Raw genomic sequence first — 24,729 nt, 5'->3', positions numbered from 1 at the left:
GAAAACACATCAGGGAATGATTTCACCTGTGGGGATGTAGCTGCCCAGCATCACAGCAGAGTGAAGAAGTGCTTTTCTTGGCAGGAGGGAAAATCCTCTTGGACCAGCAGGTTGTGAAAGCTCACCCCTTGAATGAGTCCCTTGGAGCACAGTACCAACAAGGAGAGATGCTGCCATGGACCCAAGAAAAATCATGAAGTAAAAGCAAGCACAACCCAATGAAGTTCAAAGTGTGGCAGGGATCACTGTAAATATGACAAGACCATGAAGTTGGAAATGAGAAGTGGAAGCAATAGCAGCAGGTCATCAAACATAAAATAATGGTACCCCAGAGGGGCAGCAAACCCCCAAGGATACAGAACAAGGGTGAGAGGACAGGGAGAAGTCTACTTAAATGTCAAGGTAAAGGGGTTAATTTAAGGCAAACCTACAGCCAAGCAAATGAGCCAGTCAGTGTATGCATGATCTGATCTTCCTGCTCCAAACAGAGAAGGGTGCTTGGCTGCCAGCCCCTGGAAGAACATCCCTGCATGTGGAGAGGCAAAAGCCACATCACCACCAGCCAGAGCTGCCTTCCTGGTCCTGCTGGATGTGTCAGGACAGCTGAGGTGTCTTCAGGCCACACAATTACCTCTCATTTGGTAGAAACTGGGGTCAACTGAAGCTGGTGGAGCTATTTGGTCTGGATGGGGTTTTTGGATAAAAACCATCTGAGTAATGATCAATGGTCAAAACAACTGGATTAGGCAGGGAGGGATTGAAAATAATGGGGAGGGTGAAAAGGACCCTGGAGAGGGAGGTTAACATGTAGGGAACAGGCTGGCAAATTCCCTTCTGTCCTCCACAGTGACAGCCAACACTCCCAACACTGGACGTGTTCACTGCTTGTGCGTTTGCTGCTACCAGGTCAGGAGGAAATTGTTTTGGAGCAATTTTTGGAGAGATTTAAATTTTTGTATGGGATTCAAGCCTAATATCAAAATGAGTTATTTTATTAAAAGCATTTAAATAGAAACTACAGAGCGGTCAGAAGCAGGAGGGCTATTTTAGAAGGAATTTGCTATAAACCTACTGCACAGAAGCTTTCTAAAATATTACCCTGTAAAAACCCCGTAGTTCTCTTTATCTGCAATTTAATTACATTTCCCATAGTGCCTTTGTCAGAACAGTTCGCTTATTCTTGTTCTCTATTAACTCACACCTGCCCTAGGAAACTAGAAAGAAAAATTGTTGGCATTCCGAGTAATTTGTGTGTTATTCAGGATCTCACTGAGCTCAGAAAAAGGGTCTAATGAGGTACTGGAGAAATAGGAATTGGGGGTCTCATACTGTTGATGGCTATGAGATGGCAATATCTAAAACTGGTGTAAAACCAGAGGGAGAAGTGGAAGCCACTCCCGTGATCCAGTGATTTGTCCCATTCAGTGTAGTGGACCAGAGTTTGATCTGTTTGGGACTGCAGCAAAGTCTCAGAGTATCTGAATAATGGAGCAGAATCATCCAGAGCTTTTTGGATTGAACATTTTAGTGACCTCCTCCAGCCCACAGTGTATGTGTTGTGAATGAGAGCTGAGGGATGTCCTGGGACTGTTATGAAAACCTTGTCACTTGTGACCCCCTGCAGTGCCCAGAGGGAACCCAGGAGCATGGAAATAACATACTAAACCAAAAATGACATATTAGAAGTTAAATTTGGCTTGGGTTTTGGGACAAGGGCTGCAGCTGACTGTTACTTAACTTGCACAAACCAGCCTGTGGTAGCAGAGGCAGAGGATGAGCCTCAACCTTTGACTGTGGTTTAGAGGAGGTTTTGCTGGCCGCAGCATTTTTTCAGTGCTTGTTTTCTGATAACTGGAGATGTGATTAATCCCAGTCAGGATGACCTGGGCTTTGCCATGAGAGGGATAAGAACAAGGCAAACATTTCCATGCCATGCTGAGCTGTCAAGGAGGGGATCCAAGCTGAAGGAGAGCTGGGATCTTTGCTGCAGTGCTGCTAAACCCTGTGGTTTTGTAGGAGGTTTTGCAGGACTCTGCCTCTCCCCAGGAATGGCGCCTGGTGATAATGTGCTATCTCAAGGCATGCTTGCCAAAGCCAGCAGTGTTTTAGCAGAGAGGAAGGTGACTACAAGTTTCCAAGGAAAAGGCAATGACTTGTTAAACTGGAGAGGACTTTTTTTATTATTATTTTTTTTTAAGTCAATCAGCTTTGTCAGGATCAAAAAAGCAATGGAGATCCCACAGCTTGAGCTCTCAGTGAGCTCTCAGTGACCCCCATCAGCGCCTGTGCAACACCAGGTGTTGCCACTGGTGGCTGTGCTGAGCCCAGAGCTGGGGGGCTGTTGGTGACATGGGTTAGGTTGTTGTTAGAGCCACCGGGGTGCCCTGGACATGCCATACATATTCTCTGGAGGATGAAGGTGGGTGCAGGAGAAAAAAGGGGGATTGGAGCCCATACATAGGAGGGAGGGCACTGAGGGAGCTTCCAGGGATGTACACACCAGGTGAGAGAAGGGAAGGTGGGTTCAGGGGGTCTGCCACGTCACTGGGTGGATTTTTGATCCTGTCATCCCATGCCCAGCAATAAGGTTCTTCTTTGCCTTGTGCCAAAATCTTCCTTGGCCCTGCTGACACCTGGGCTCTTTAATGAAACTCTTCCATCCCTTCTGTCTGTGACAACTCCTGGAGATAAGCCATCTGAGGGCAGCAACCTTCCCTAAAGCTCCGAGCAGCCGTTCACAGCGAGGCGGGCGGGTGCTTTATTCCAACGCAGCGAGGGTGACAAAAGCGAGCGCTTTCGCAGGCATCCCCCCTCCCCGCCCCCAGATGCTCCCCGGCAGCCTTTGGCATCCTCCGCCCGTGCGCGGCGGTCCCCCGTCCCCTCGGGGCGAGAAGCTGGGCTTCTGCTGCCAGGTGGGTGAGGCGGGGATGCGCTGGGCTCCGGAGCAGAGCCGGCGCTGGGCGCTGGGAGCCGGCTGCGCAGCCGGGCTGGGGCTGATGCGAGAGCGGCTCTGAGCTGCGCTGCTGCTGCTGCTGCTGCTGCCGCTGCTGCTGCCCGGGGAAAGGTAGGGAAGGGAGGGGTGTCGAGATGTGACTGTCACACCGAGCAGGGGGCTGTCTCTGAAGAAGACCGCTCTGCTCTCTCCCCAGAGCTTCTCTGACCACGCTGTCGGCACAGACCCCCCGGCAGAGAGGACGGGTCAAAGGCAGTGAGTATCTTTTTCGCAGTGTCTGCAGTGCCTCTGTGTTCTTTTTTTCCCTGGCTTTCTCTGCATGTGAATAGATGGTCTTAATCTCCTGAACCCCCTGAGAGATCTAATGGTTTGCTGTTTTGTTTGTTTGTTTGTTTGACCTTCGTGCTGTTTATTTTCTTGTACTGGGATGGCTTCTTTATCTTTGCTCAGGTGGCTTGATAACCTGAACGTCCTAATCACACCCCTCCCTTTCTGTCTCTCAAGGAGAAACCCCCAAAACACATCCATGATGAGGCTGGCAATTCTCCTTGACCGGGTTCCCTTTATAGAAGGGGGAGGTAGGATGAAGGATGGAGCAGGAGGAAAATCCCTTCAACAGGACCTTTATTGCAACGCCTTTACCAGACGCCACAGCTTACATTTCAAAGTCATAACTGACTGGCTTTATTTGCAAACAGAGGAAACATCCGTGGGTATGTCAGCCAAGCAGTGGGATTGCCTTCACGGGAAACACAGGTCCCAGCACCTGTGAAGTTGGATGGACTTTGGGATTTTAGTGAAGTTGGGTGCTGCTCAGCAGTGCAGGTGGTTACTGTAAGGGCTGAGTGGGTGGGAGTGGGGGTGAGCAGAAGGCTCTTTCATAACAGTACCCCAAAATTCAGGCTGCTGGAGGAGGCTGCAAGGGAGAGAGCACCCAGCTCCACTTCCAGCTGTCACCTTGGAGCAGCAGTGGGAAAGAGGAGCAGGAGCTGCTGGACTCTAGGAAGTCATATGCTGTGGCTCCACATGCGGGTGAGGCTGTTAATGAGGAAATTTAAAGGGGCTTAAGGAATTACAAGGATTGATTTCAGTTAGAGCGCAGTTAAGCAGCTGGTCAGGGTGAGGATTAAGGAAATGCACTCACTGGCAGTGCAACGCAATCCTGGTTTCATTAATTTAGTGGGGAAGAGGCTTTGTGCATTTTTAATGTAATCAGGTTTTAAGAGGTATGTTGCATTGGGCAGCCCAAGCTCCAGGGTCTCCCCAGGCCCCAGCAGAGCAGGATCCTGACTCCTTGCACACCCTCTCAGTTCTCATTAGCTCCTTAGTCTTATCCTTGGTTGTTCCCAGTGGGCAGGAGGACATGACATGGAGGGTACCTGGAGCTTGGCTCTGTCCTGGCAAATCAGAAACCTTTGCCTTTGCTCATCATAGAGTCCTGTTCTTTGTCCCCTGGGTCTCCTGCCTGGTGGATCTCACCTTTGCTCTCTGTTGATGTGAGAGTTGTCAACCAGTTGCTCTTCAGTGTGCCAAGGCTCACAAGGACCCCGCCGTCTCCAATCTCCCTCTCTCCTTCCCTCTCCTTTGCAGGCTGTGCATCTCCTTGGTGGCTCCCCGCAGGCTCCCACCACCCCAACAAGGAGTTGCTTGCTTTGAGTTATTTTTGTGTGAGTGCTTGAGCCTGTGGTGGTGAAAGGAGCAGCACTTGCAGATGCATGAAGTCCTCCTGTTATTCTGTTTGCAGTGCCAGCTTTTCCATGATGCCTGGCCAGTAACATCAGCCATGACCTGGAGGGACAGGCACAAGAGGTAGTTTGGTCTTCTTAGCAAGGTCAGCCCAGAGCTCTGCCCGTTGAGGAGAGACCTTCGCAGATGTTGAAGGATGAGTGGGATAATGCCAACTGCTGCTGCTCCCTGGTGAGCTGGGACAACAAACTCAAACCACTTTAGACCTGAAGCTGGACTTTACCTGCAGTCCTGGTCTTAGAAGGAAATGCTGTCTCTCCTCTGTGACCATCCCTCACCTCTCAACATCTTCCATTGAACAATTGACTTTCCATGGTAGGAGGCAAGGATCAAATGGGTTGAGGACAACTGGCCCTTCTTGGCTTTGGCAAAGAGGATTCTTTGGTATATTTTTAAGTGCCAGGACATGAAACAGTAAATCCCTTCTTCCCGCACTCCTGCCTCCTGCAAGCAGCCCTGACTGCAGTCCAAGCCAGCCAGTTAAAGGGTAAACCATAACTGGATGCCTGAATGGCTGCGTTACTTATCCCACGGAGGTAACTGGAAAGACACAGTGCATCTCTCACCCCTGCCCATTCTGTTGTCTGCCTTGTCCAGCAAGCCCTTCAGCTCACTGCAGTGTCCCCTCTTCCCTCCTGTCCTTCCCTTGCCTCTCCACCTCCTGCAGACCCAATTCCTTTCCCTCTCTCTCTCTTCTATATCCTGTCTTGGAAGTCCTCACTGAGAGAAGGGTGTTCCATGAGGAACCAACTCCCTGCCCATGGCACAGCAGCTCTACCCCCCACCTGCTCTAATTCCCTGCTGCAGTCCCTTGATCTCAGGCATCAGAGGGGGATCTGAGCAGTACTGCAGTAATGCCTGTCACACCTCTTGCTGGGAAATTTGTGAGCAAACAGAGCAGGGAACAGAAAGGTGGCATATAGGAGGCATCAGGAGAGGTACCAGAAGGATCCTGTGGTGGGCTCAGTGTCCACTCAAACACAGCAAGTCCAGCGGGGAATGTGGCATTCCCTGTGCTCTCATCTGGAGTTTGTGGAGCGTAGCATCCCGGGCCCATGGCCATGGGCCTGCAGTTGGAGGCTGTGCAACAATTCCCATGACTGAAGAGCTTCTGGTTTTTGTGCTTGTTAAACGCTGCAAGCTGCCTGTGTTGCACCAGGGAGACACTCAGTGCATTTAATTAACATTTAATTTGCTTTAAGATTACATTAAAATGTGCAATAATAGAAGCTCTCCGAAGGGTGGGAGGAGAAGGGGGAAACAGGCTCACTACAGATTGGCTCAGGCACTGGTGCTGAAGTGTTCTGCAAGAATTAGAGATGGAAGGGAAAAAATGCTGTACTTCTGCAGTCACAGAAAGTATTCAGCATCTATTTGGCAGCAGGGCTTGGAGAAGGGCTTTCAGCTGCTCCAAAGTAGGTCCAGCAGCTGAGAAGTGGAGACAGGGTCACTAAATGCTCTTCCAGTGGTCCGGAGGAGAGAATGGCCTAGTTTGATATCCAGAGAATTTCAGAGAGGCTTGGGCTGGAGAGACAGATCTCAGAGCCCATGCAAACCCATTAGGCAGGCCCTACATGTTTTTGGGGAAAAGGTGATGCCAGTCCTGTGTAATGCGTGCGTGTATTCCATTTCCCTGTCCCTCTGTGTCCCTGCCCATCCTGGGTTATGTAATGAAGGATGCTGTGGCTGCTGTCCTGGGAAGGGGCTGGGCAAGGACGCCAGGGGCTGGTGGAGGATTGAAGGCTCTGGGACTGGGCTGAAATTTAGAGGAAAAAAGCAATAAAGCCATTGTCTGCTTGGGTAAGCATGTCAGGAAACAGGCAGTTTGATCCTGCTTATGTAATCCTGAGTCTAAAGAAGATGCTTGGGATTGATCCTGGCTGGGAACTCACGGTTCTGCAGCACAGGCTCACCTCGCAGGTGCTTTACTACCCCTCTCCTTCCTCCAGCCCTCTCCTGCCCTCTCCTGCCCTCCAACTCTGGTATTTGTGCTGTTTCTGGTGCTGCTGGAACGTGGCAACTGATTTCTTGTACTGCTGCCCATTGCTCTCCTCCCACATCTGAGCAGAGCAGGACTTTCCAAGAAACCATCCCAAAGCGTAGCCTTTCAAAGCCATTTTGCCAACCAAGGCAGCTGAACGCCTGGTGTGGGTGAGCCTTTAGCTGTTCTGGTGCTGTGTTCACCCTTAGCATCTGCCTGGAGATGTCTCAGGGTCCCTCTCACACATGAGGGAACAAAGGACACAGATCTAGCACAGAGCCACTGAGGTTTTTTGGGGTTTGTTCTTTTTCTTTTGCCAAGCTGGCTAGACTTATAATCATCCTCTTCTTTGGTTTTCCCCTGCTAACACCCCTGCTTCCCCACCTCGACCACAGGAACAGAGGGATGAGGACTCGCCTGGGCTGCCTGTCTCACAAATCAGACTCATATAATGATTTCACAGCTATTCTTCCGGACAAGCCCAACCGGGCTTTGAAGTGAGTATAGCTGCAGCATCACTCCTGTCCTTCCCCTACCCACCCACCCGCTTCTCCAGTATTGTCTTGCTTTTGTTGTACTTTGTATAAGCTGTGACTACTTCCACAAGGAAAACAAACCAGCACTGATCCATCAGGAACAGCCTCAGGAAATACCTGGATCTTTGACATGAGCTCTGCCATGAGACAGGACATGCTCACAGTCCCTACTGCTGTGTGTGTGGGATATGTCTGCACCTATTTGGAGACATAATGTACACCTCTGTCATCACAAATCGAACCCTGAGCAGTTGGCTTGGTGTAAGAGGTGACCAGCAATTTCAGGTCATCTTCAGCTCAGCCTTATATTTAACACTGCCAAAATTCAGGTGAGGGTTTGCACTATGCTTGAGGGAGATGTTTCAGACCCTCCAGAATCCTGATTTGAGACGTGGGATGGGACTCATCTGACCACAAGGCCCTGCTTACACCTGAGCTAAGATCCCCTGAAAGGCAAGCGAGAGAAATAAACACTTCTGCAGGGCTGAGTTTCATTTCGCCTGACTTTTGGCTTTTACAATGTAAATGTCTGCATCTGAGCTTCTTCCCTGGGCCTCTGCTTAGAGTCAATGAGGAAAAATTGGTCCCTTTTTGGGTATGATTCACCTGGCCTATTTTACCTGCCTGCCTGGGGATATGAGATGAGCAGAATCCCTGCAGGTGCCTTGGTATCTCCTCACTGATTCTAGAGGGAGCCCAAGGTCACTTGGCTCAGTTCTACACTCTAGACCTCCAAAATCAGGCGAGAAGAATTCCAGCCTTCCTCGGCATCCTCATCAAACAGCTCCAGAGAGGATGAGCAGCCATGGGTTGCCCATAACTTGCCCCATCTTTTCCTTACAGAGGACTGTCAACAGAAGAAGCAACAAGATGGGCAGACTCTTTTGATGTCCTTTTGTCCCATAAGTGTGAGTAGAGATCAAATTCTTCTTTTATTTCCTCCTCTGCCCTTAACCCCTGTTGTAGTTAGGGCAGAATGTGTGTTGCATAGCAGGGGCATGGTCCTCCAGAGCTGCTCACTCCCCAGCAGTCACCATCCTTTATAGGCACTAATTGCCCTCTGGATAAAAGGGTTTTGTGTGTTCCCTTCATGGCTTTGCTCCTGACCACAACTGCTAAAGCCATAAGCCCAAGGTGCTGCCTCTTCCAGCTTAGTACCCTTGAATGACTTGCCCTGTCGCAGAGAAATCACCTGCGGTCCCCCTGAGCAGAGCCTGATTTGTGGTTATCTCAGCAAACCTGAATATTTCACATCCAGAGACCTTATGCCAACCTATAAGCAGCACCCCCTGCTCTGCTCAACAGATTAATCCTATGAGTTCTGTTCAGCAAATATTGCTCTGCTTCACCAGCATTTTCACACTGAGAAATTATAAACAAGACAGCAAATTTCCCAGTACGGGTTCATTCATGGGCTTCTATTGGAGAATTAAACCCTAGAAAGTCAAGGTTGGGGAAAAGTCAACGTAGGTGGTGAACTGTTTTTTGGCAATAAGGAGCTGTCTGGCTTGCTTAGAGACCCAGGTTTTCCTTACATTTTAAAATATAAGTGTAGAATTATATTATTAAGTGAAGGGTGATTTTGCTAGGTTTCTACTGAGATGACAACAGTTTTGGCAGGGAATTAAGTGACAACTTTAAACAGGCTGGCTGACCAAGGCAGGAAAAGCAGTATGTAATTTTAGCAGCAGTCTCTAGTTGAGATCATTGCTCTTGCAGCCAATAGGGGAAAAAATATATGGTGTAGCTAGGTATGACTGAAAAGGAACAATTCTTTTGTGGAAATTCAGAACAAGAAGGGGAAAATGCAAGGAGATTATAGGGTGCCTGTGGGATGGGAAGAGGGGAGGGCAAGGATATTCACATCCCTGTTACCATCCTGAACTGAAACCCATTTCTTCTTCACCGGTGTAAAAGTAGAAGTTTTCTTTATTAGATACAGACTGTAGAAAAAGTGCTTGGATTACAAACCCCAGTGAATTTACCCACCTATGTCCTGATGTTATATATTTCCCTCTTCAGCTGACTACTGCAAAAATGCTGAATCAAGCCTTAGTTCATAGGTAGAATTATTTTGTCCAGCAACCTCCAAAAGGGTGTCTGGTTTTATTAATAAATTTGCCTTTTGGAGTGATAAATGAATTATCAGGATTTTTTCCCATCTCTTAGAATGGAAAGTAATTCTGATAACTCTCTGGCACTGATGAAAAATATTCAGTTTCTAATGAAAAATATTCAGTTCCTAATAGCAACAGAAGGTGATCTTTAAAATTTAAATTAATCTTTTTTTATCAGCAGTCACAGTGACATTGCCTGGTGATTGATGACACAAAATATTCTTGTTTAATAAACTACTTTCTAAAGGAATATTTTATAACTGCTCTGCACCTGAAGTTTCTGGAATTGCCAGCCTGGCAGTCAAGGGTTATAATGATGCAAATACAAAACGTTCTGTTGAAACAGAAGTGTTATTTTAGTTACACTGGTTTAAAGGAGAGAAGAGCACATATTCATAGAATTAATTATATTGTATGAGCTGCATTTTTGCTGTTAGGATGTGCTGATGTTAGACAGGTAAGGGAGCCTTAAGTGGCCAAAATCTGGGAGTAAATAAAGCTGTGCCTGGTCTGCTGGCATCTGTCTCTAGGGAAGCTGCCAGCAAATATTCTGCTTTTAGTGCCAAGATGAGGACAGAACTGTCCCAGTCTAATTTCCCTGTGACTGCTCAGGTGAACAGCATTAGCCAGGGAAAATTTGAATTCATGCCTGGGGGCATGGGCTAAGCACCAGCTGAGCTCGGGGAGAATCCCCCCCGGGACTCACAGCATCCACAGGTAGAGCATTTCTGCTTGACACATCTGTCAGAAACTGTCTTCACTAGATGGACAGTTCATTTATTTTGGAAAGAGGATTGTGATTTCAGGGGGTTGTGTGGTGCTTTCTGCTGCATCAGATGGTTTTGGTCCCTTCCAGCCAAACTGTTCTCCAGGGAAAATAAACCCCGAAGTGCTCAAGTGGGACTCAGTAGCTGGATGGAGCAGCTGCAAATGGGGCAGATCTTGTAGGCAGTATTGCAAGGGGTTGAACAATTGGTAAAATTGCTCCAAGGAGCAAGAATGTGGATCAGAGTTCCCTAAGAGGCTCTCCAAAGTGCCCAGGTGAGCAGGCTGCCCTCAGACATGCAGGAGGCTCACGGGGCTGCAGTACTCTGTTAGAAGGGAAAAACACTTCTTCCCTTTCCTATTTTCATGAGTCTCCAAAAGGTTTCTGAATGGAAGTGACCTGAGTAGGTGCCATGCATTTCACAGACTACGGAGAGTGTCATTACGCCAGGCTGGCTGGGAATTTGAGCCACCTGGTCTAGTGGGAGGTGTCCCTGCCCATGGCAAAGGGGTTGGAATAAGATTATTTTTAAGGTCCCTTCCAGCCCAAACCATTCTGTGATTCTATGATCACCTTTGCCAGATATCCCTTGAAGTGTGATGGCCCTGTGGAGCTCTCCCTGATCTCCCCTCACCCTTCTAATGAATGACCTGTGCAGGTAATATTTGATCCTGACCTGCTGCTGTGGGGCAGCACCTCGAGTGGAGGATTAAAATCCCCTGGGATTTGAAGCAATTATTTGTCTTGGGAGATTCCCAGGCTGGGTAATGCCCTCTGCATAGAGTGGTCTGATTTGGATTAATTCCCCAGCCATTCAAAGGATAATTTGAGTTGACTTTGACATGAGATTGTGAGTAGGAAATGCAGGAGGGCTTTCCCCACCTCGCTTTTGTACTGGCCCTGGGACTCAATTCCCTCATCCCTCCTGGAGTGAGCAGTGCTGAGCAGCAGGATGCAGCAGCTCTGCCTGCTGGCAGCCCCAGATGGATAGGTCAATGCAATGATATCCTAATTTCTTTTGCTAATGGGTGAAGCAAATCAACTTAGGAACCCTGGGGTCAGGCAGACAATCCCTATTCTACATCAGGAGCCCTGTCTGAGCTCACTGCCAGACGCACAGCATAGCCATGTTCAATGGGGTCAGGGCTTCTGAGCAAGCAACAGGAGAGGGGAGTCTGATCCTGCTCTCATCAGGGAATTTAGAGAGTAAGAGGCAGGCTGTATGCAGTATTTCCTTGGGTGCCCAGGGAGAAAGAGCAGTGTTTTAAACATGCATTTGGATTTTGGCATCTTTTCCCATTTTGTCCCAGAATGAAGGCTCCCAGGGAAGCGAGCTCAGCGTTGTCCCCAGAGTATGAGTGCATGCATGTGAGTAACTGAGTATTACTCCCCTTGCTGTGCCTGTGCCCAGGAGGCACAGGCTGGCCAGCCAGATGAGGATTTCTTGTGACAGGGTGCTGGAGGGAAATACAAGCAATAGCATGTCTCATTCTACATCCCTCACGGGGCTGGACACATGGCTTATCATTTATCCAGCATCCAGCAGGACAGTCTGTCCTCAACCCTTTTCAACAAAGCACCCGACACCAAAAACCTTCCCTGCTGAATTCCCACTTTTATCTCAAGGGTGATTTTTCTCCAGATTTTTTGTGATCTCTGTGCTCTTCCGCCGAAACTTTACTGTTGTTCTCCTCCTGTTATCTACACATTCCTTCACTTCCTACACAGCATAGGAATATCCCAACCTATTCCAAGTTCTTTCTAAGCCAGAACAGTATTAGCATTGTGCTGGTGACAGGTAGCTGAGATTAAGGGGAGCACTGCTCAGCAGCAGTGAGAGCACGTTGGTGTGCTGTGCAGAGCACTGTGACCTTGTCTCTCTAGTCCTGGACCCAACACGTTCCATGGAGCCAATCCATCCATCCACCAGCCACAGGGACTCTACTCCCTGCGTGAAGTCTGGTTGCTGATGGGGGGAAACACATGCATTAAATAAATGACTGTTGATTGCTTTCTTGTTCTGACAGTGGCAGGTGCTTGGTTATTAGGCTGCCACTAATCTGGGCTCTTCCTCAAGATGGATCTTGATTTAGTTAAGACTTTTCTTGTGTTTTCTGCTCCCCACTTCAGTCCCTTCCTCCACAGCCCTTCTTGATGGAAAGGATCCACTCTCCATCTCCTCAATGGGATTTCAGGAGTCCCTGTCCTCACATGGCCATTGAACTGCCTGGCACCGCCCATTCATAAAACAGAAATTCCTGTCATTGCATAACTCACAGGTGACCTGCAAGATCCTGAGTAATGTCTGAGCACTTAACAATCTCACCTGGCAATGCTCTTGTTCTTTCCTCAGTCAGTCTGAATGCAGAGTAGGGCATTTTGAAGCTTATATCTACACTGAAAAAGTAAAATAGCAAATGTCTGCTGCTTCTCCCTCAGACTCTTGACATTCAGTAAAGAGCTCTGTTTCTTTGCCTTCGACTTATCTGCTCCATCAGTATCGATTTCCTCCTTTGGCTTCAAGCAGAGGACTCTTGAGTCAAATTCCTGAATAACTGTCCAATAGTTGTCTTGAAGGGCTGTGCACCTACACCAGCACATCCTGTCCCCCTGAGTGGCCATGCCTTTGGGCCACAGGTTAGGGATTATTCTGTGCTGCTTCATCTGCAGACTTCTAATCCTGCTTTTAATTCCTGTGCTTTCTCTGTAAAGCATCCCCTTGGAATTGCACTCCAGGATATTTCAGGAGGTGAAATCTCTCTCCTGCTCATATCACATTACACTCCAGCGCTGGTTGCCCCAGGAAAAACAATGTCCAGTTGGGCAGGATGAGCTTTGAAATGCTGATCATTCATGAGTGATCATTTCTTGATAGCCTTCATGTGTTGTGAAGGAGAGGAGGAGATTGAAGACAACATCCAGGTGAAATTCCACCTCAGGTCGTGGCAGTTCCCATGCCTACTTGTCCTCCTGCCCTTTCAATCAGATTTGTCACTGTTCCATGACAAACTTCTGGCAGCAATTCCCCAAACCTGGCTGTTAGGCACAGCTGGAAAGGCTGGCAGGCAGTCAAGGGCTAAAGATGAAAACTATGGAAAACCAGGCAGTCAAGGATGACTGCATCCAAAGCTTCCTGTGCAAGGTCCTCACAGGTTCAGCCTCATCACTTGCAGCTCCTCAAAGGCTGTGAGGAGTGCATGACAGGAGTGTATAAAAAAAGCAGAGAACAGCCAGACACTATTATTTATCCATTCACTGTCTAAACTTATTTCAGGATATAAAGGAGCTGATTGACATTAGAGCAGAAGGCAGAGCTCATAGAAACCTCCTGGTCCCAGGGGAACCTGCTGCAGCTGCTCTCTGGGGCAGGGCTATAGCAAATGCCTTTCTCTCCTTGTCAGTCATGACATTCCCTTTTTTTAGCAGACATTATATTTTGCAGGTATTACATTTTTCAGATATTGTATTTTGCAGTGATGATATTTTGCAGATATGGTACTTTCATGCAACTCTGCTATTCCTGCAAGTGATCCTCTGTCAGTGCTGGGACTCTGGGGCTCTTTTAGAGGAAAAGGGGGGGAAAAAAAGACCAGGACAGAGACAGGGGAGCAAGATCTCAGCAGGGACACAGCAAAGACTGCAGAGACATAGCAGTGTGCTTGGGTGCTGCAATATTTAATGTCAAGCATCCTAGGAGCTGATAATATATAAAATGACATAGATCTTGAGGAACTGGAATTTTCTCCGTGTTTTGTTTCCTTCTTTCTGAAAGCTGTCAGCCCGCAAAGACTCCCTGCCCTGTTCTCCGGTCCTTCCCTTGCTCTCGCACAGATTAAATTCCTGTGAATTTTATAGGCACTAAGGGGGACACAGGTTTTGGAAAATGTTTCTGTGTCTCAGATTTCAGGAAGGGCAGCAGCCCTAAAACACCCCTCACCATGTTTATCTACCCATGGAGATGCTGAAAGCAGCCACAGGCAGGGTGATCCTGAGAGGTGCCCTGCTCCTGGAGATACCTTTGGCATTCTGCTCTGCAGGCTTCTCTGGGCTGATGTCACAATATTTCCCCAGGCTTGGACCCATAATTTGCACTGTTATTTGGACAAGAGCCCCAGTTTTGTCCACTCTAGCAGTGCAAAACCCTGATCTCCTGAAATTGCTTGAATTAAGAAGTGTCAGGACAAGCTGGAATAATACAGCTGTTTCTGGGGCTGACAGAAGGAGGGAGCATGGCTGAGATGGGATGGATGCATTTATATTGCTGATAGCAGACTGCTGATGGAGCAGTCAGTGCACAGAGCCCGCTAATGAAGGAGCTTTGAGGAACCCAATGCAGAGAGGTTTAGTCTCTAATTTGGGCTTGTCTGGCTTGATATCTCTTCTGCCTTTCCCTTTGAGGATCTGGGCAGTCAGACATCTCCTGTGACTGACATTCAGACAGAAATAGGATTATTTATTGCTGTTCAATACCCGGGGCCATTGCTTAGGGCTTGAGTCTTCAGCAGGAGCTGGAAAATATCTCCATGTCCTAAGTTATTGCCAGAAACAAAATAAGCAGGAAGAAGTTTAGGACATGCAAAGGAAATGCAGGGCAGTGTTACATTGCCATAGATCTGTAGCATACATAGCATATACATATATACAGCATACAGGAAGCATATAAATAGCATATATATTATATATAGCATATAGATAACATATACAGCATATAGAAGGAACTGTCTGAATAGCCTGTTTGAAAGATGCTAGGATTATACACAGGGATCTAGACAAGCTTGAGAAATGGGCCCATAGAAATCTCATGAGGTTTATAAGACCAAGTGCAAGGTGCTGCACGTGGATCAGGGCAACCCCCAATATCAATCCAGGCTGAGGGATGAACAGATCAAGAGCAGCCCTGCCCAGAAGGACTTGAGGATGCCAGTGGATGAGAGGCTGGACATGCCTTGTCCTTGCTCCCTTTATCCTTTTGAGGAGTCTGACCTTGCCGAGTGCATCCCCAGTTCCATCAGTATTTTTAGACAGTTGCCGGGAAGTAGCCAGTGCTGACTCAAGAGCTTTCCAGTCATGAGCTACAAAATCCCAGATCCTATTGCAAAAGACCAGGAAGTGTTAGAAACATGTTACTGGGAAAACAAAACAAAACAAAACATGAGAACCTAAATTTATCCCAAGGAGAAAGGCTATGTGTGAAGCCATCAGCTACTTCAACTCCACTGGTGCCATTCAGGGAAAGGAAATAAAAAACAATGACTACATCCATAAATAGGCCCAGGCAGGGGTTTAAGAGGACACAGATTGCCTAATAAATCTTTCCATATTTCCAATCTGCCCTGGCTGACTCAGATTGACTGAAATGTCACAATTGCTGAGCATTAGCAAATGCTAAGCACACTTTTACCACTGACTAGACAAGCCATAATTATGCTTGTCCTTTCCCTCTACCCTTTATTGGAGCTGTAACAGACTCTCCAAGAGCTTTCCTCTCTTTAATTCAGAACTAAAAATGGCACCAGGCAATAAAGCAAAGTGACAGAAAACATAGGAGACAAGTCCACAGCAGCCATGTTTTATTAAAGGTTTTTCTTAATGACAGATAGGGTGTTACAAAGTGTTGCATTAACATGCACAAGATGCAAAGAGTTAAAGCTTGATAATTCCAAAAGTAACTTTCCAAAGGGTGGGTGTCCCAGTCTCAAGGAAAGTCTTTTGCCATGTTAGCTGGAAAACAGAATTTTCAGAATTACATCAAGTGATGTTTGGCTTTCTGGCAGCTCATGGGAGCCCAGTGGTGTAAGTTATGGACACATCCTGGGATTGCAGACCCTGGGAGAAAAATCAAATGGTCTTTGGTAGGTAGGGGTGGATGGAAGGGTGTCTGTGAAAGGAACACCTCCCTGCCTTCTTTCTCTTCCCTTTGTAACTCCCTGTGTCTCTCCTGCAGATGGGCTGGCTGCTTTCCGTGCTTTCCTGAAGACGGAATTCAGTGAGGAAAACCTGGAGTTCTGGCTGGCCTGTGAGGACTTCAAGAAGACGCGCTCAGCAGCCAAGCTGGCCTCCAAGGCCCAGCGCATCTTCGAGGAGTTCATCGATGTGCAGGCCCCTCGGGAGGTGGGTATGCAGCACCCCGGGATGGCACAGCATCCCTGCAGGCACTGAGCAGGGCCATCACCCCCAGCTGGGCTCGGGAGTGCTCTCCCTCCCTTCCTTCCCTCTCAGAGAGTAGCTAAGGAGGGTGGGAATGCCATCCTGCCTCCTACAGCTGCCTCAGCTCACGGTGACTCATCCCTGATGAGGGCAACTACTTTGATGATACTAAATTAGTCACAGCCAGGGAGTTCACCAGCAACCTCAACCTACATTTCCTAACCTCTCCAAGCTTCCCAAGAGCATTTCACAGTGCTCCTCTCATTTACTGTCAACCCTCGAGCAGGTTGTTGGGGTCATTCCTCAGAGGACACTTTGCATAGGACCATCCCACCAGTGAGTAACTTGTTGGCTCCCCAGGGAGGAGAGTTTATCTGCTGATTAACTCCCACCTCACTCAGACCTCCTGAGAGGTGTGAACAATACCTGAGCAAAAAGTGCAGTCACAACCCAGAGCCTGGGATTGTTAAATCCTCTTTCAAGCACTGACAGGCTGATGGCACTGTCAGATCCTGTGTCATGACGATTCTGGGTTGTGTTACTGCAATCACAGCACAACCAGGGTGGCTCTAACTGCACCCAACCCCTCCTGCTCCACTGCATGGGTGCCTGTCACAATACAGGTGTCTGTCAGGGACCCCAAAAAGGGCTCATTTTACTCCCTCTCCCAGCTAGGAAGGCCATTGCAAGGCCACTGGGAAGGACTCAGATTCACACCAAGGTGCGTGGGTATCTCAATGCCCACTGCTCTCCCATGAGCATCTTCCTACTGTTCTTCAGGAATCTGGGTGAGATTTTAAAGACTGGAGGGCTGAATCTTGATTAGAAATGGGAATGCAGGTTGGATGGGGTCTTTTCTAAAATTTGGTTCTGTGGTGAAGTTTCTTTAGCACTGTTATATAATTTTAGCATGCTAGAATAAGAAATTATTAAGCAATGCAGAGAGCTAATCCATATTGCTGACCATCCACATTAAGGTGGACAGTTTTATTTTCCAAACTCCTTCAAGTTTGGAGACTGAGTTAACAACAAATAACATCTTTTCAGCCATTTTTTCTTCCAGACAATAACCCTAACATGCTGATTGCTCTGCTAGGGAAGGAAAACAGGAAAACTCCATAGGCTGGCTTTGCAAACAAATGGCAGTCATAACATTATAGGGTGGTTTGTTTTTTCAAGCCTCTCCTCAAGATACTGTAATGTGAAGCTGTTATGGGAAAAATCAGACTATTTATTTTAGATCAACAGAGTTTAGAAACATTTAATAAGAACGTACTAATAGTTTAAACCCAGTTAAAAGTTTATTCACCCATATATTGGGCATGTAGTGAAGAATGAAGCAAATAGAGAAATTGTAGCTGATAGGAGAGAAGTTAGGCTGAGTCAGCAGCTTTAGGTGACGTGCTGCCTGAGAGCCCAAATAAAGATAATTTGATTTCAGAAGACCTCAGATCACTATAAATCCAACTTTTCCAGGCTTGGGGTAGGGTTCATAGCCCTGGATCACTAAACTCCCCAGAGCTGTGGGGGCTGTTTTGGCATGGACAAGGGTAGGACCTTGGTTCTGCTGCTGTTTTACAGCCATGGTTGAGAGGCAATGTGCCATTTGAAGGAGACCAGCTGGACTCTCAGTGCCAAACTCTCTTCTGCTGCTTTTCTCAGGTGAACATAGACTTCCAGACACGGGAGCTGACAAGAAGAAATGTGCAGGAGCCCTCACTCTCCTGCTTTGACCAAGCTCAGGGGAAGGTGCACAGCCTGATGGAGAAAGACTCGTATCCCAGGTTCCTGAGATCCAAAATTTACACAGACCTGCTGTCTCAGACCCAGAGGAGGCTCAGCTAGAGCAGCAATGGGGCCCTCAGAAACCATGTGCTTCCCACAACAGCCAAAACCCATGTCTTAAATGTGAAACTTTCTTGATGTTAAAAGCAGTGGGAATGGGAAAAGAGGAAGAAGGGGCAGAGGAAGTTTCCAGAGAGTGATCCAGGCATGATATTAAGACTCTTCAACTTTCTGTGCTTTTTTTTTTTTGGTTAGCAGTAGCACCTTGCAGTTGTTGCCTCTCTCTAGCACAAACCCACAACCCTCTTGAGTCACGGGGTCATCTGTTGGCAAGGCAGGTTTCCTTTAAAATAACTGTGTTGGTTTGTGTGTAAATAACACCTTTCCATCCTTCCACACATGTCCCTGTCCCCCACCTCTCCCTTGTGCTTGGAAGGGCCCCAAGGGCAATTCTGACACTTGTGAAGCCACATCCAGCCCATGTCTCCCATGTTGGCTGCTGGGGTCTGGACCCAGAGAGCAAAGGGAGGGAGAGAGGAGACAAAGGCACAGGACTCATTCCCCTTCCCAGAGTGGAAAACATCAGCAAACTCAGCTCACCTCCCCATTTTGGTTGCACACCTTATGACACAGCTGCTACCCTGTCACTGCCCCTTACCTTTCAGGGATGGAGACTAAGTGTATTTTCCATAGGACAGTTGAGTTTTCCTCATGAGGAAGGTAATCCCAAAAGCTCTCACTAGGCCTGAGCAGGCAAGTCTTCTAATGTGAATGATTGTTTTTCATTACTATTATTTATTTGTGTGGTAGTTCAGCCTCAGGGCCCCATTCGTCATTCAGGCTCTGTTGTGCTGGGCACTGTACCAATACAAAGGGGCTCCTGGCTGCCACAGGCCTGGTGGCTCCTCAGGAATGACCTATTGGAAGACAGTGGAGAGAAGGAATGTCCCCTCTGCCACTTGCTGAGGTGTAAGAAAAGCACAAGACCCATCTGCCACAGCACATGGCATTTTTCATGTGGTACCTGAGCAGCGCATGGCAACATGAAAAATCATAATTCTATTTTTGCTATTTCCTGATTACTGACTGTTCCTACCTACCGATTGTGGGTTCAATGCCTTGCAAAGAACTCCCCAAGACACAGACCCTGCTGCAAGGTGCTTGCTTCCAGCAGGACGCAGAGAGCTTGGAGTGAGCAGGATGGGTGTCAGGGTGTGCAGTGGGGTGTGAGGTGTTCTTTGGCCCTATTCCCATAGCCTGGATGGCCACTGCAGGAGAAGACTCTGTGCAGATGTCAGTGGTGTAGCACTTCCTCTGTGCTGTGCAATAATTCCTACCATCTGATGGCCCTATTTCCATGGCATTACTGTTCCAACTTGGCAGATTCTTGCAATATTTTCTAGGGGAGAAGCAGACAGCCTGTCTGTGGATTTGAGCAGACAGACCAGAGGTCTGTTTTCTTAACTTAATAAAGGCATGGAAAGTGACCCGATGGGTCTTTTCCTTCTCTCAGTCATCCCCAGACCAGAGGCTGTAAACCTCTGCTCTAGCCAACAGTGGTGGGTGGGTTTGATACATCAGAAAGCTGCTGATAAAGACTTAGTGTAATGTGGTGTAAATGAGGTAGAATGAATTCTAAAGCTAAGCATAATGTGTTTGGAACAAGATACAAAAAGTCTGGTAGGATACTAAAAATTAATGTCCATCAATTACGTAGGGAACAGTTTTTTGAGGTTTTTTGTAAGGGTTATGTGCAGGAGAGTTGGATGAATAGATTTAGGATCAAGATAGAGCTGGTTTAGATGTTGAGTTTATTCTGGAGGTGTATTCCTGTGGTCTCTAAGACACTGAAGTTTAAATACAGTGCAAGGGCAAACTTAATGTTCAGTAGGGAAACCTGTGTTTTGGTACCTGGTTGGTCAGCAGCAGAATTCTCCAGGTCTTTAGAAAGCAAATACCATCTCCAGTTAAATTTCTGAGAAGAATGGCCAGAAAGAACAGCAGTGACCCAGCATTCCTGGCTGTCCTCCGCCTCTGCAAGGACCCCTGAGGAGCAGGGGCTGGCGTGTGGTGACAGATGTGGCATTCTGCAGCCACGCCCAGGCTCAGTGTCACAGCTCCTGGAACTTGAGGTATGTGAGGTCTCTCATGCCCTGTGTCCAGAGACACAAAGCTCAAGGTCTGGACTTGGCAGTTTCACAGAAACTTTCTGCTGGTTGCTTCAAAGTGGGAGCAATGAGAGACATCTGGAAAATGCCTCAGATTTGCCATGATTTATGCGATGGGACCAGGTCATGCAGTACCTCAATGTCCCAAAGCTTTATGGCAAGCAAAGTACAGTGAGACGGGTGTCTGGGGAACCTGTGCAATGTGTGGAAGGAATCAGAGATGGAAGCAAAGGATACAGAGCCATGCATCCAGTGGCTGTCCCTGGTGGTATCTGACCTGCAGGAAGGGGAGTAGGTCACATCACCTCCACTGCCTTTTCCTGGGGTAGGGAGTGAGGAGGACAAACCAAACCACACTGCAGTGAAATAGTCGGTGCTTGACCTGCAAGGGGGGACACAATGCTTCCCTGCCTAGCTGTGAGGAGAGGCTGGAAGAATTCCCCTTTCTCAAAGACACTGTCTACCATGCCTGTGTAACACAGGGCAGACTGGGATCTCCCAGGAGCACAGGCTGCTTTGGCTGAAGTACTTTCCCTTGGCCTGTGGTCCCAGTTTTACCCAGTGATCCCACTGCTGCCAAAGGGCAGCTCAGCTCCCCGACACTGTGGCACCGAACAAGTGTTGCAAGTGGTGAAGGGATGCCACCTTGTCTGGCCCTGCCTTCCTCCCGTCCACCCTTCTCTTGCCTGCACGTGCAAAAAGCATCCCAGAGCTGCCCAGGATGCCAGAGCCAGCAGCAGGAGGCTTAAGCAGTCACGGCTTTTAAAGAGAAGGCAGAAGGCCATAAGGCCATGATAACTGCCTTGTGGTACTTCTCTGCAGACAGACCTTCTGAGTGGGCTTGGGTGGTGCTGACCTCTAGTGCCAGCTGAGGCACCCCAGACAAGGCTCTGCAGCACCTTGGGGAGGGTCACAGAGACAGCCAGGCGAGGGGACACAGCCGGAACGAGATGCTTGTGTCGAGGAATGTGAGAAAGGACAATCCCCAGGCTCCCCTGGTGGCTACAAAACCTGGTCCTGTTCAGAGTGTGACTGCATCTCTCCACAAACTCCTCCAGCGCTGGTGCTGTTGTCCTTTCATTTCATGTCAGAACTCATGGAAAAACTTCAAAGGTGCCAACACCCTGTAAATTCAAGCTCCCTTCTCTCCTTCATCCACCTGGGGAATTGTTTGGAGCAGGGCACAGCTGGAGATGCCATTGCTGCAGTGGTGACAGGAGCTGGAATCGGGCCGGCTGATGTAGGAGAAGTGTTTTCCCCATTAAATTGGTGCCAGATAACGCCCTCTGTGGGAAACAGCATCCTAGAACACAGAGTGGAGCAAAAGTATTGTCTGAGGCATGTGAGTCTACCACAGTTATTTTTGTTGCTGCTCTTGCAGTTTGTCTCTCTTGAAGGAAAGCAGACTCATTATTTAAAGTAAAATTATATTTTTCTTAAAGAAGAAAATGGCACCAGCTGCTTCTTTTATGCCAAATGCCATCCGGACATGAATCAAAATAGGCAGCTTGTAGCTCTACCCCTTAAACCAGGGGCTGATTAAGGAAATAATGACTGAGCCAAAGCTTCGAAAATAACTGAGTGGTGACTAATCCCCACCAAGGACAAATATCCTATCCTTGATTCATCTCTTCCTGGTGTGAAAGGGATATTCACAACCTACAAACACATTTCTCCTCTCCACAAACACACACCCCCAAAATTTTCATCCTTTTTGGAGTAGCATGAAAGTGTGCCATCACATAAAGAGAGGGGAAGAAATTGGTTCTTTTTATTCTGTTTTCTGACACAAATCCAGTCAGCTCCCAGGTATTTTGATGGGAGAAGGGAAAAGAGTTTACAAATTTCCTTTCCCTTTTCTATGAGCTTTGGGTGGTGTTAACCCCAAAAGCAGATGCAGAACTCTACTCTGTCTAAAGTTTTTCCTGCTTTGATCCATCAGCCAGGCTTGGAATGATTTCCATGTCCCCTTTTAGTGGACTCATTAATGCACCAAGGGGTGTCCATGCTGGGGAGATGTGAAGGGCAAAGTCTTGCCAGTATAACCAGGGGAGGGGGAAATTGATATGTGTGTCTGGGGGTGTGGGTGGATGAGAGTGCATGTGACTTCATCTGTATCTTATTTAGTGTCCTCTACTAGAGAAGCTTTTCTGAGACATAGATGTGCATGTTAAAATAGGAGAATTAGGCATAAATTATATAAACTGAGATCTTTAGCCAGTGCTGTGTTTGCCTTGTGTGTAAGTCTGAGTAGTAGTAAGAGATGTAAAACTCTGCTAGGCTTCCAGTTACCCCTAAGAGCACATGTATCAAACTGAACTGAATGTTCACTGACAGACACAAAACCAAAATGTTTACAGCATTCAGAGCAATAGCAAAACATACCTCATGCCAGTCCTGGAGTGCCTCTCACCCATCAGTGCAAGCTCTCCCCTCTCTGGGGGCATCTGGCTTCTCCCTCCAAACTCCTCTCTCCTTCTCTGTCCTGTTCTGGTGGACTTCCCTCCTCCTCTTCCTCCTTGAAGCACTCCAAACCTTCCTGTCCACCAGCCCTGTTTGTCCTCATCTATCTGAGCCTGAGATTCCCATAACCTCCCCCTATTTGCCTATCCTCCATCCCCATCCATCCCTCCTCTCTTCTTTGCCTTTTCCTTCCCCAGACACTCTGGTCATGCCATCTTCCTCCTACATGCCTCCTACTGCCACTGTAAAGCTCCTAGGAGCTCTTCCTTGCCTGTTATATAAGAACAAAACGTTTCACATCATTTCTGCATTATCTTTCATTCCTGGGGCTGCTGCAGTTGTCTCATTCCTTGGTTCTGTGCTCTCTCCAGCATTGTAGCATTATATCCCAGAACTGGAATTAAAGTTCATTTTGCTGCTAGACCAGAATGCTTCTCTCTACGCACCCCTCGGGCTTTGCAGAAGCTTGTCTTGTCCCCAGGTCTTTTGCCTTCCTTCTTTTTCTCCTTCTTCCATGCACGCTGCACATGCAGTGCTTGTGGCAGGGGCTGGCTAGGGGAGAGGGCAGCTGTGCTGGGGTCACTCACAGCTGGGGCTCCCCCGTGGCTCTCTGGTTTTATAAAAATAGTCTCAATAAAGGTGTATGGGTTGTATTTGCTTGGCAAAGTCAGTCGTTGTACTCTGTGCCTCCTCCTGGCTTTACAGGAGGATGTGTTTCTAATCTGGGACTGCAGTGAACTCAACGGGAGTTCAGGGAACTGAGGCCATGGGAGGGAGGTGGCAGAGGGGGATGAGTTTGTTACCAAAACCATCCAACATTCCTGGCAAAAAGGCACAGGAGAAAAGGCAGTGCCTGCTTCTGGAGGGACCTGGTGTACCAGGGAGCTATGGGGACCAGCTGTGTTGTGAATTGTCTCGAGTAGCCTCACACCTCCCAGTTTGCCTCGTGCTGCATGCCCCAGGCTGGATCTAAAACATGAGAGATGAGGAGCTGCTCGGCTTTGCATTTCCAGTGTAGATAACAGTGTTATCCTGAGAGAAATGTCGTCGTGTTGCTCTATCAGTGCCTGCAGCCACCAGCTGAAAAGCAGTGAGGGGAAGGAGGCACTTTCTGCTGTGTTTACTCCCACAGACCTCTATGGGATTCCTGGAAATGAAGAGAGCGGGGTATACGCACACCTTGGAGTAGATCCCCCTTCCTTAAGAACCACATTTGAAGATCTCATCTTCTTATAACCTCTCCCCCCAACTCCTCTATGAGCTACCCAAATCAGAGTTCAGATCTGTCTTTAAGCTCCCTAGCACCTCGAATTTGGTGGGATGGCAGTGTTCCCTTGAGGATCTGACTGCAAACCCAAGCTCCCAGTAAGGCTGCTTGAAATAACAGAGATGTCTTGTTCCTGTGAAAAAAAACTTTTGGGTGGCTCAGAAGAGACTGAGGATGGCTCTGCTGTACCCAGTGAACTCAGAAGTGAGCCACCAGGTAGAAAGACCAGCCCAAAAGTGCTTCCCTCTGCCACATTTTTATTTTCGTGAGATCCTGCTGCTGCAGCTGCCTCCGCAGCGTCCAGGTGCTGCTGGTGTGGGGAGATATCAGCAGGAGCAGTTTGGGCAGGCCATGCAGGCTGTTCAGTCTGATCCCTTCCCACTCAGGGAAAGGCATGGACTCGGCTCCCTGGGTTCCCCCTGCATTAGCTGCTTGTTTGCTAGGCTCCCCTTCCATGGGAGGCTGGAGAAGCTCCTCAGCCAGGCCACACGTCCCACCAGTGACGATACCCCACTGAGTCATGTCATCACATTGTGCAGTGTTACCCAACTCTTCTGCATAGAGACCCTGAGAACATAATAAACAGCCTGAGACTATTTGTTCTCTGCCTGAGTGTCTGAAAAGCTGCGAGTTGGAAACTGCAATCCGGGGGATGGAGGGGTGTCTCCCAGTCAAATTGTTGAGGAGGAAGAGGATGGGAGAAACTGTTTCTCCTCAGACCCTGGTTGCACTGGTGCAGACATGCTGGATGGGGCAGCAAAGTGGGGATGTGTTGGCTCCAAGCGGTCAATTGCTCAGTT

The 24,729-nt window shown here is 48.1% G+C and overlaps 1 protein-coding gene across 14 annotated transcripts in view; it reads left to right on the top strand.

Annotated features, from left to right (window-relative positions):
- Window positions 1-24,525, top strand: part of RGS8 (regulator of G protein signaling 8) — a 36,846-nt gene extending 12,321 nt beyond the window's left edge. Inside the window, exons 1-7 of one of the 14 annotated variants that reach the window (XM_032117899.1) lie at window positions 2,386-2,419; window positions 3,150-3,208; window positions 4,698-4,870; window positions 7,076-7,177; window positions 8,060-8,124; window positions 16,044-16,210; window positions 17,909-24,525. In XM_032117899.1, the coding sequence (XP_031973790.1) occupies window positions 4,836-4,870; window positions 7,076-7,177; window positions 8,060-8,124; window positions 16,044-16,210; window positions 17,909-18,091 (552 nt within the window). In that variant the 5' untranslated portion in view covers window positions 2,386-2,419; window positions 3,150-3,208; window positions 4,698-4,835 and the 3' untranslated portion in view covers window positions 18,092-24,525. Of the gene's footprint in view, window positions 1-1,724; window positions 2,420-2,533; window positions 2,913-3,119; window positions 3,209-3,457; window positions 3,667-4,697; window positions 5,236-7,075; window positions 7,178-8,059; window positions 8,125-16,043; window positions 16,211-17,908 lie in introns of those variants that run through there. The other 13 variants (XM_032117898.1, XM_032117901.1, XM_032117900.1 and 10 more) reach the window with 13 other exon arrangements.
- The last annotated feature ends 204 nt before the right edge of the window (window positions 24,526-24,729 follow it).

This window comes from Corvus moneduloides, chromosome 9 (assembly GCF_009650955.1).
Source record: "Corvus moneduloides isolate bCorMon1 chromosome 9, bCorMon1.pri, whole genome shotgun sequence".
Classification (NCBI taxonomy): domain Eukaryota; kingdom Metazoa; phylum Chordata; class Aves; order Passeriformes; family Corvidae; genus Corvus; species Corvus moneduloides.
This window is presented reverse-complemented; position numbering and strand designations above follow the sequence as displayed.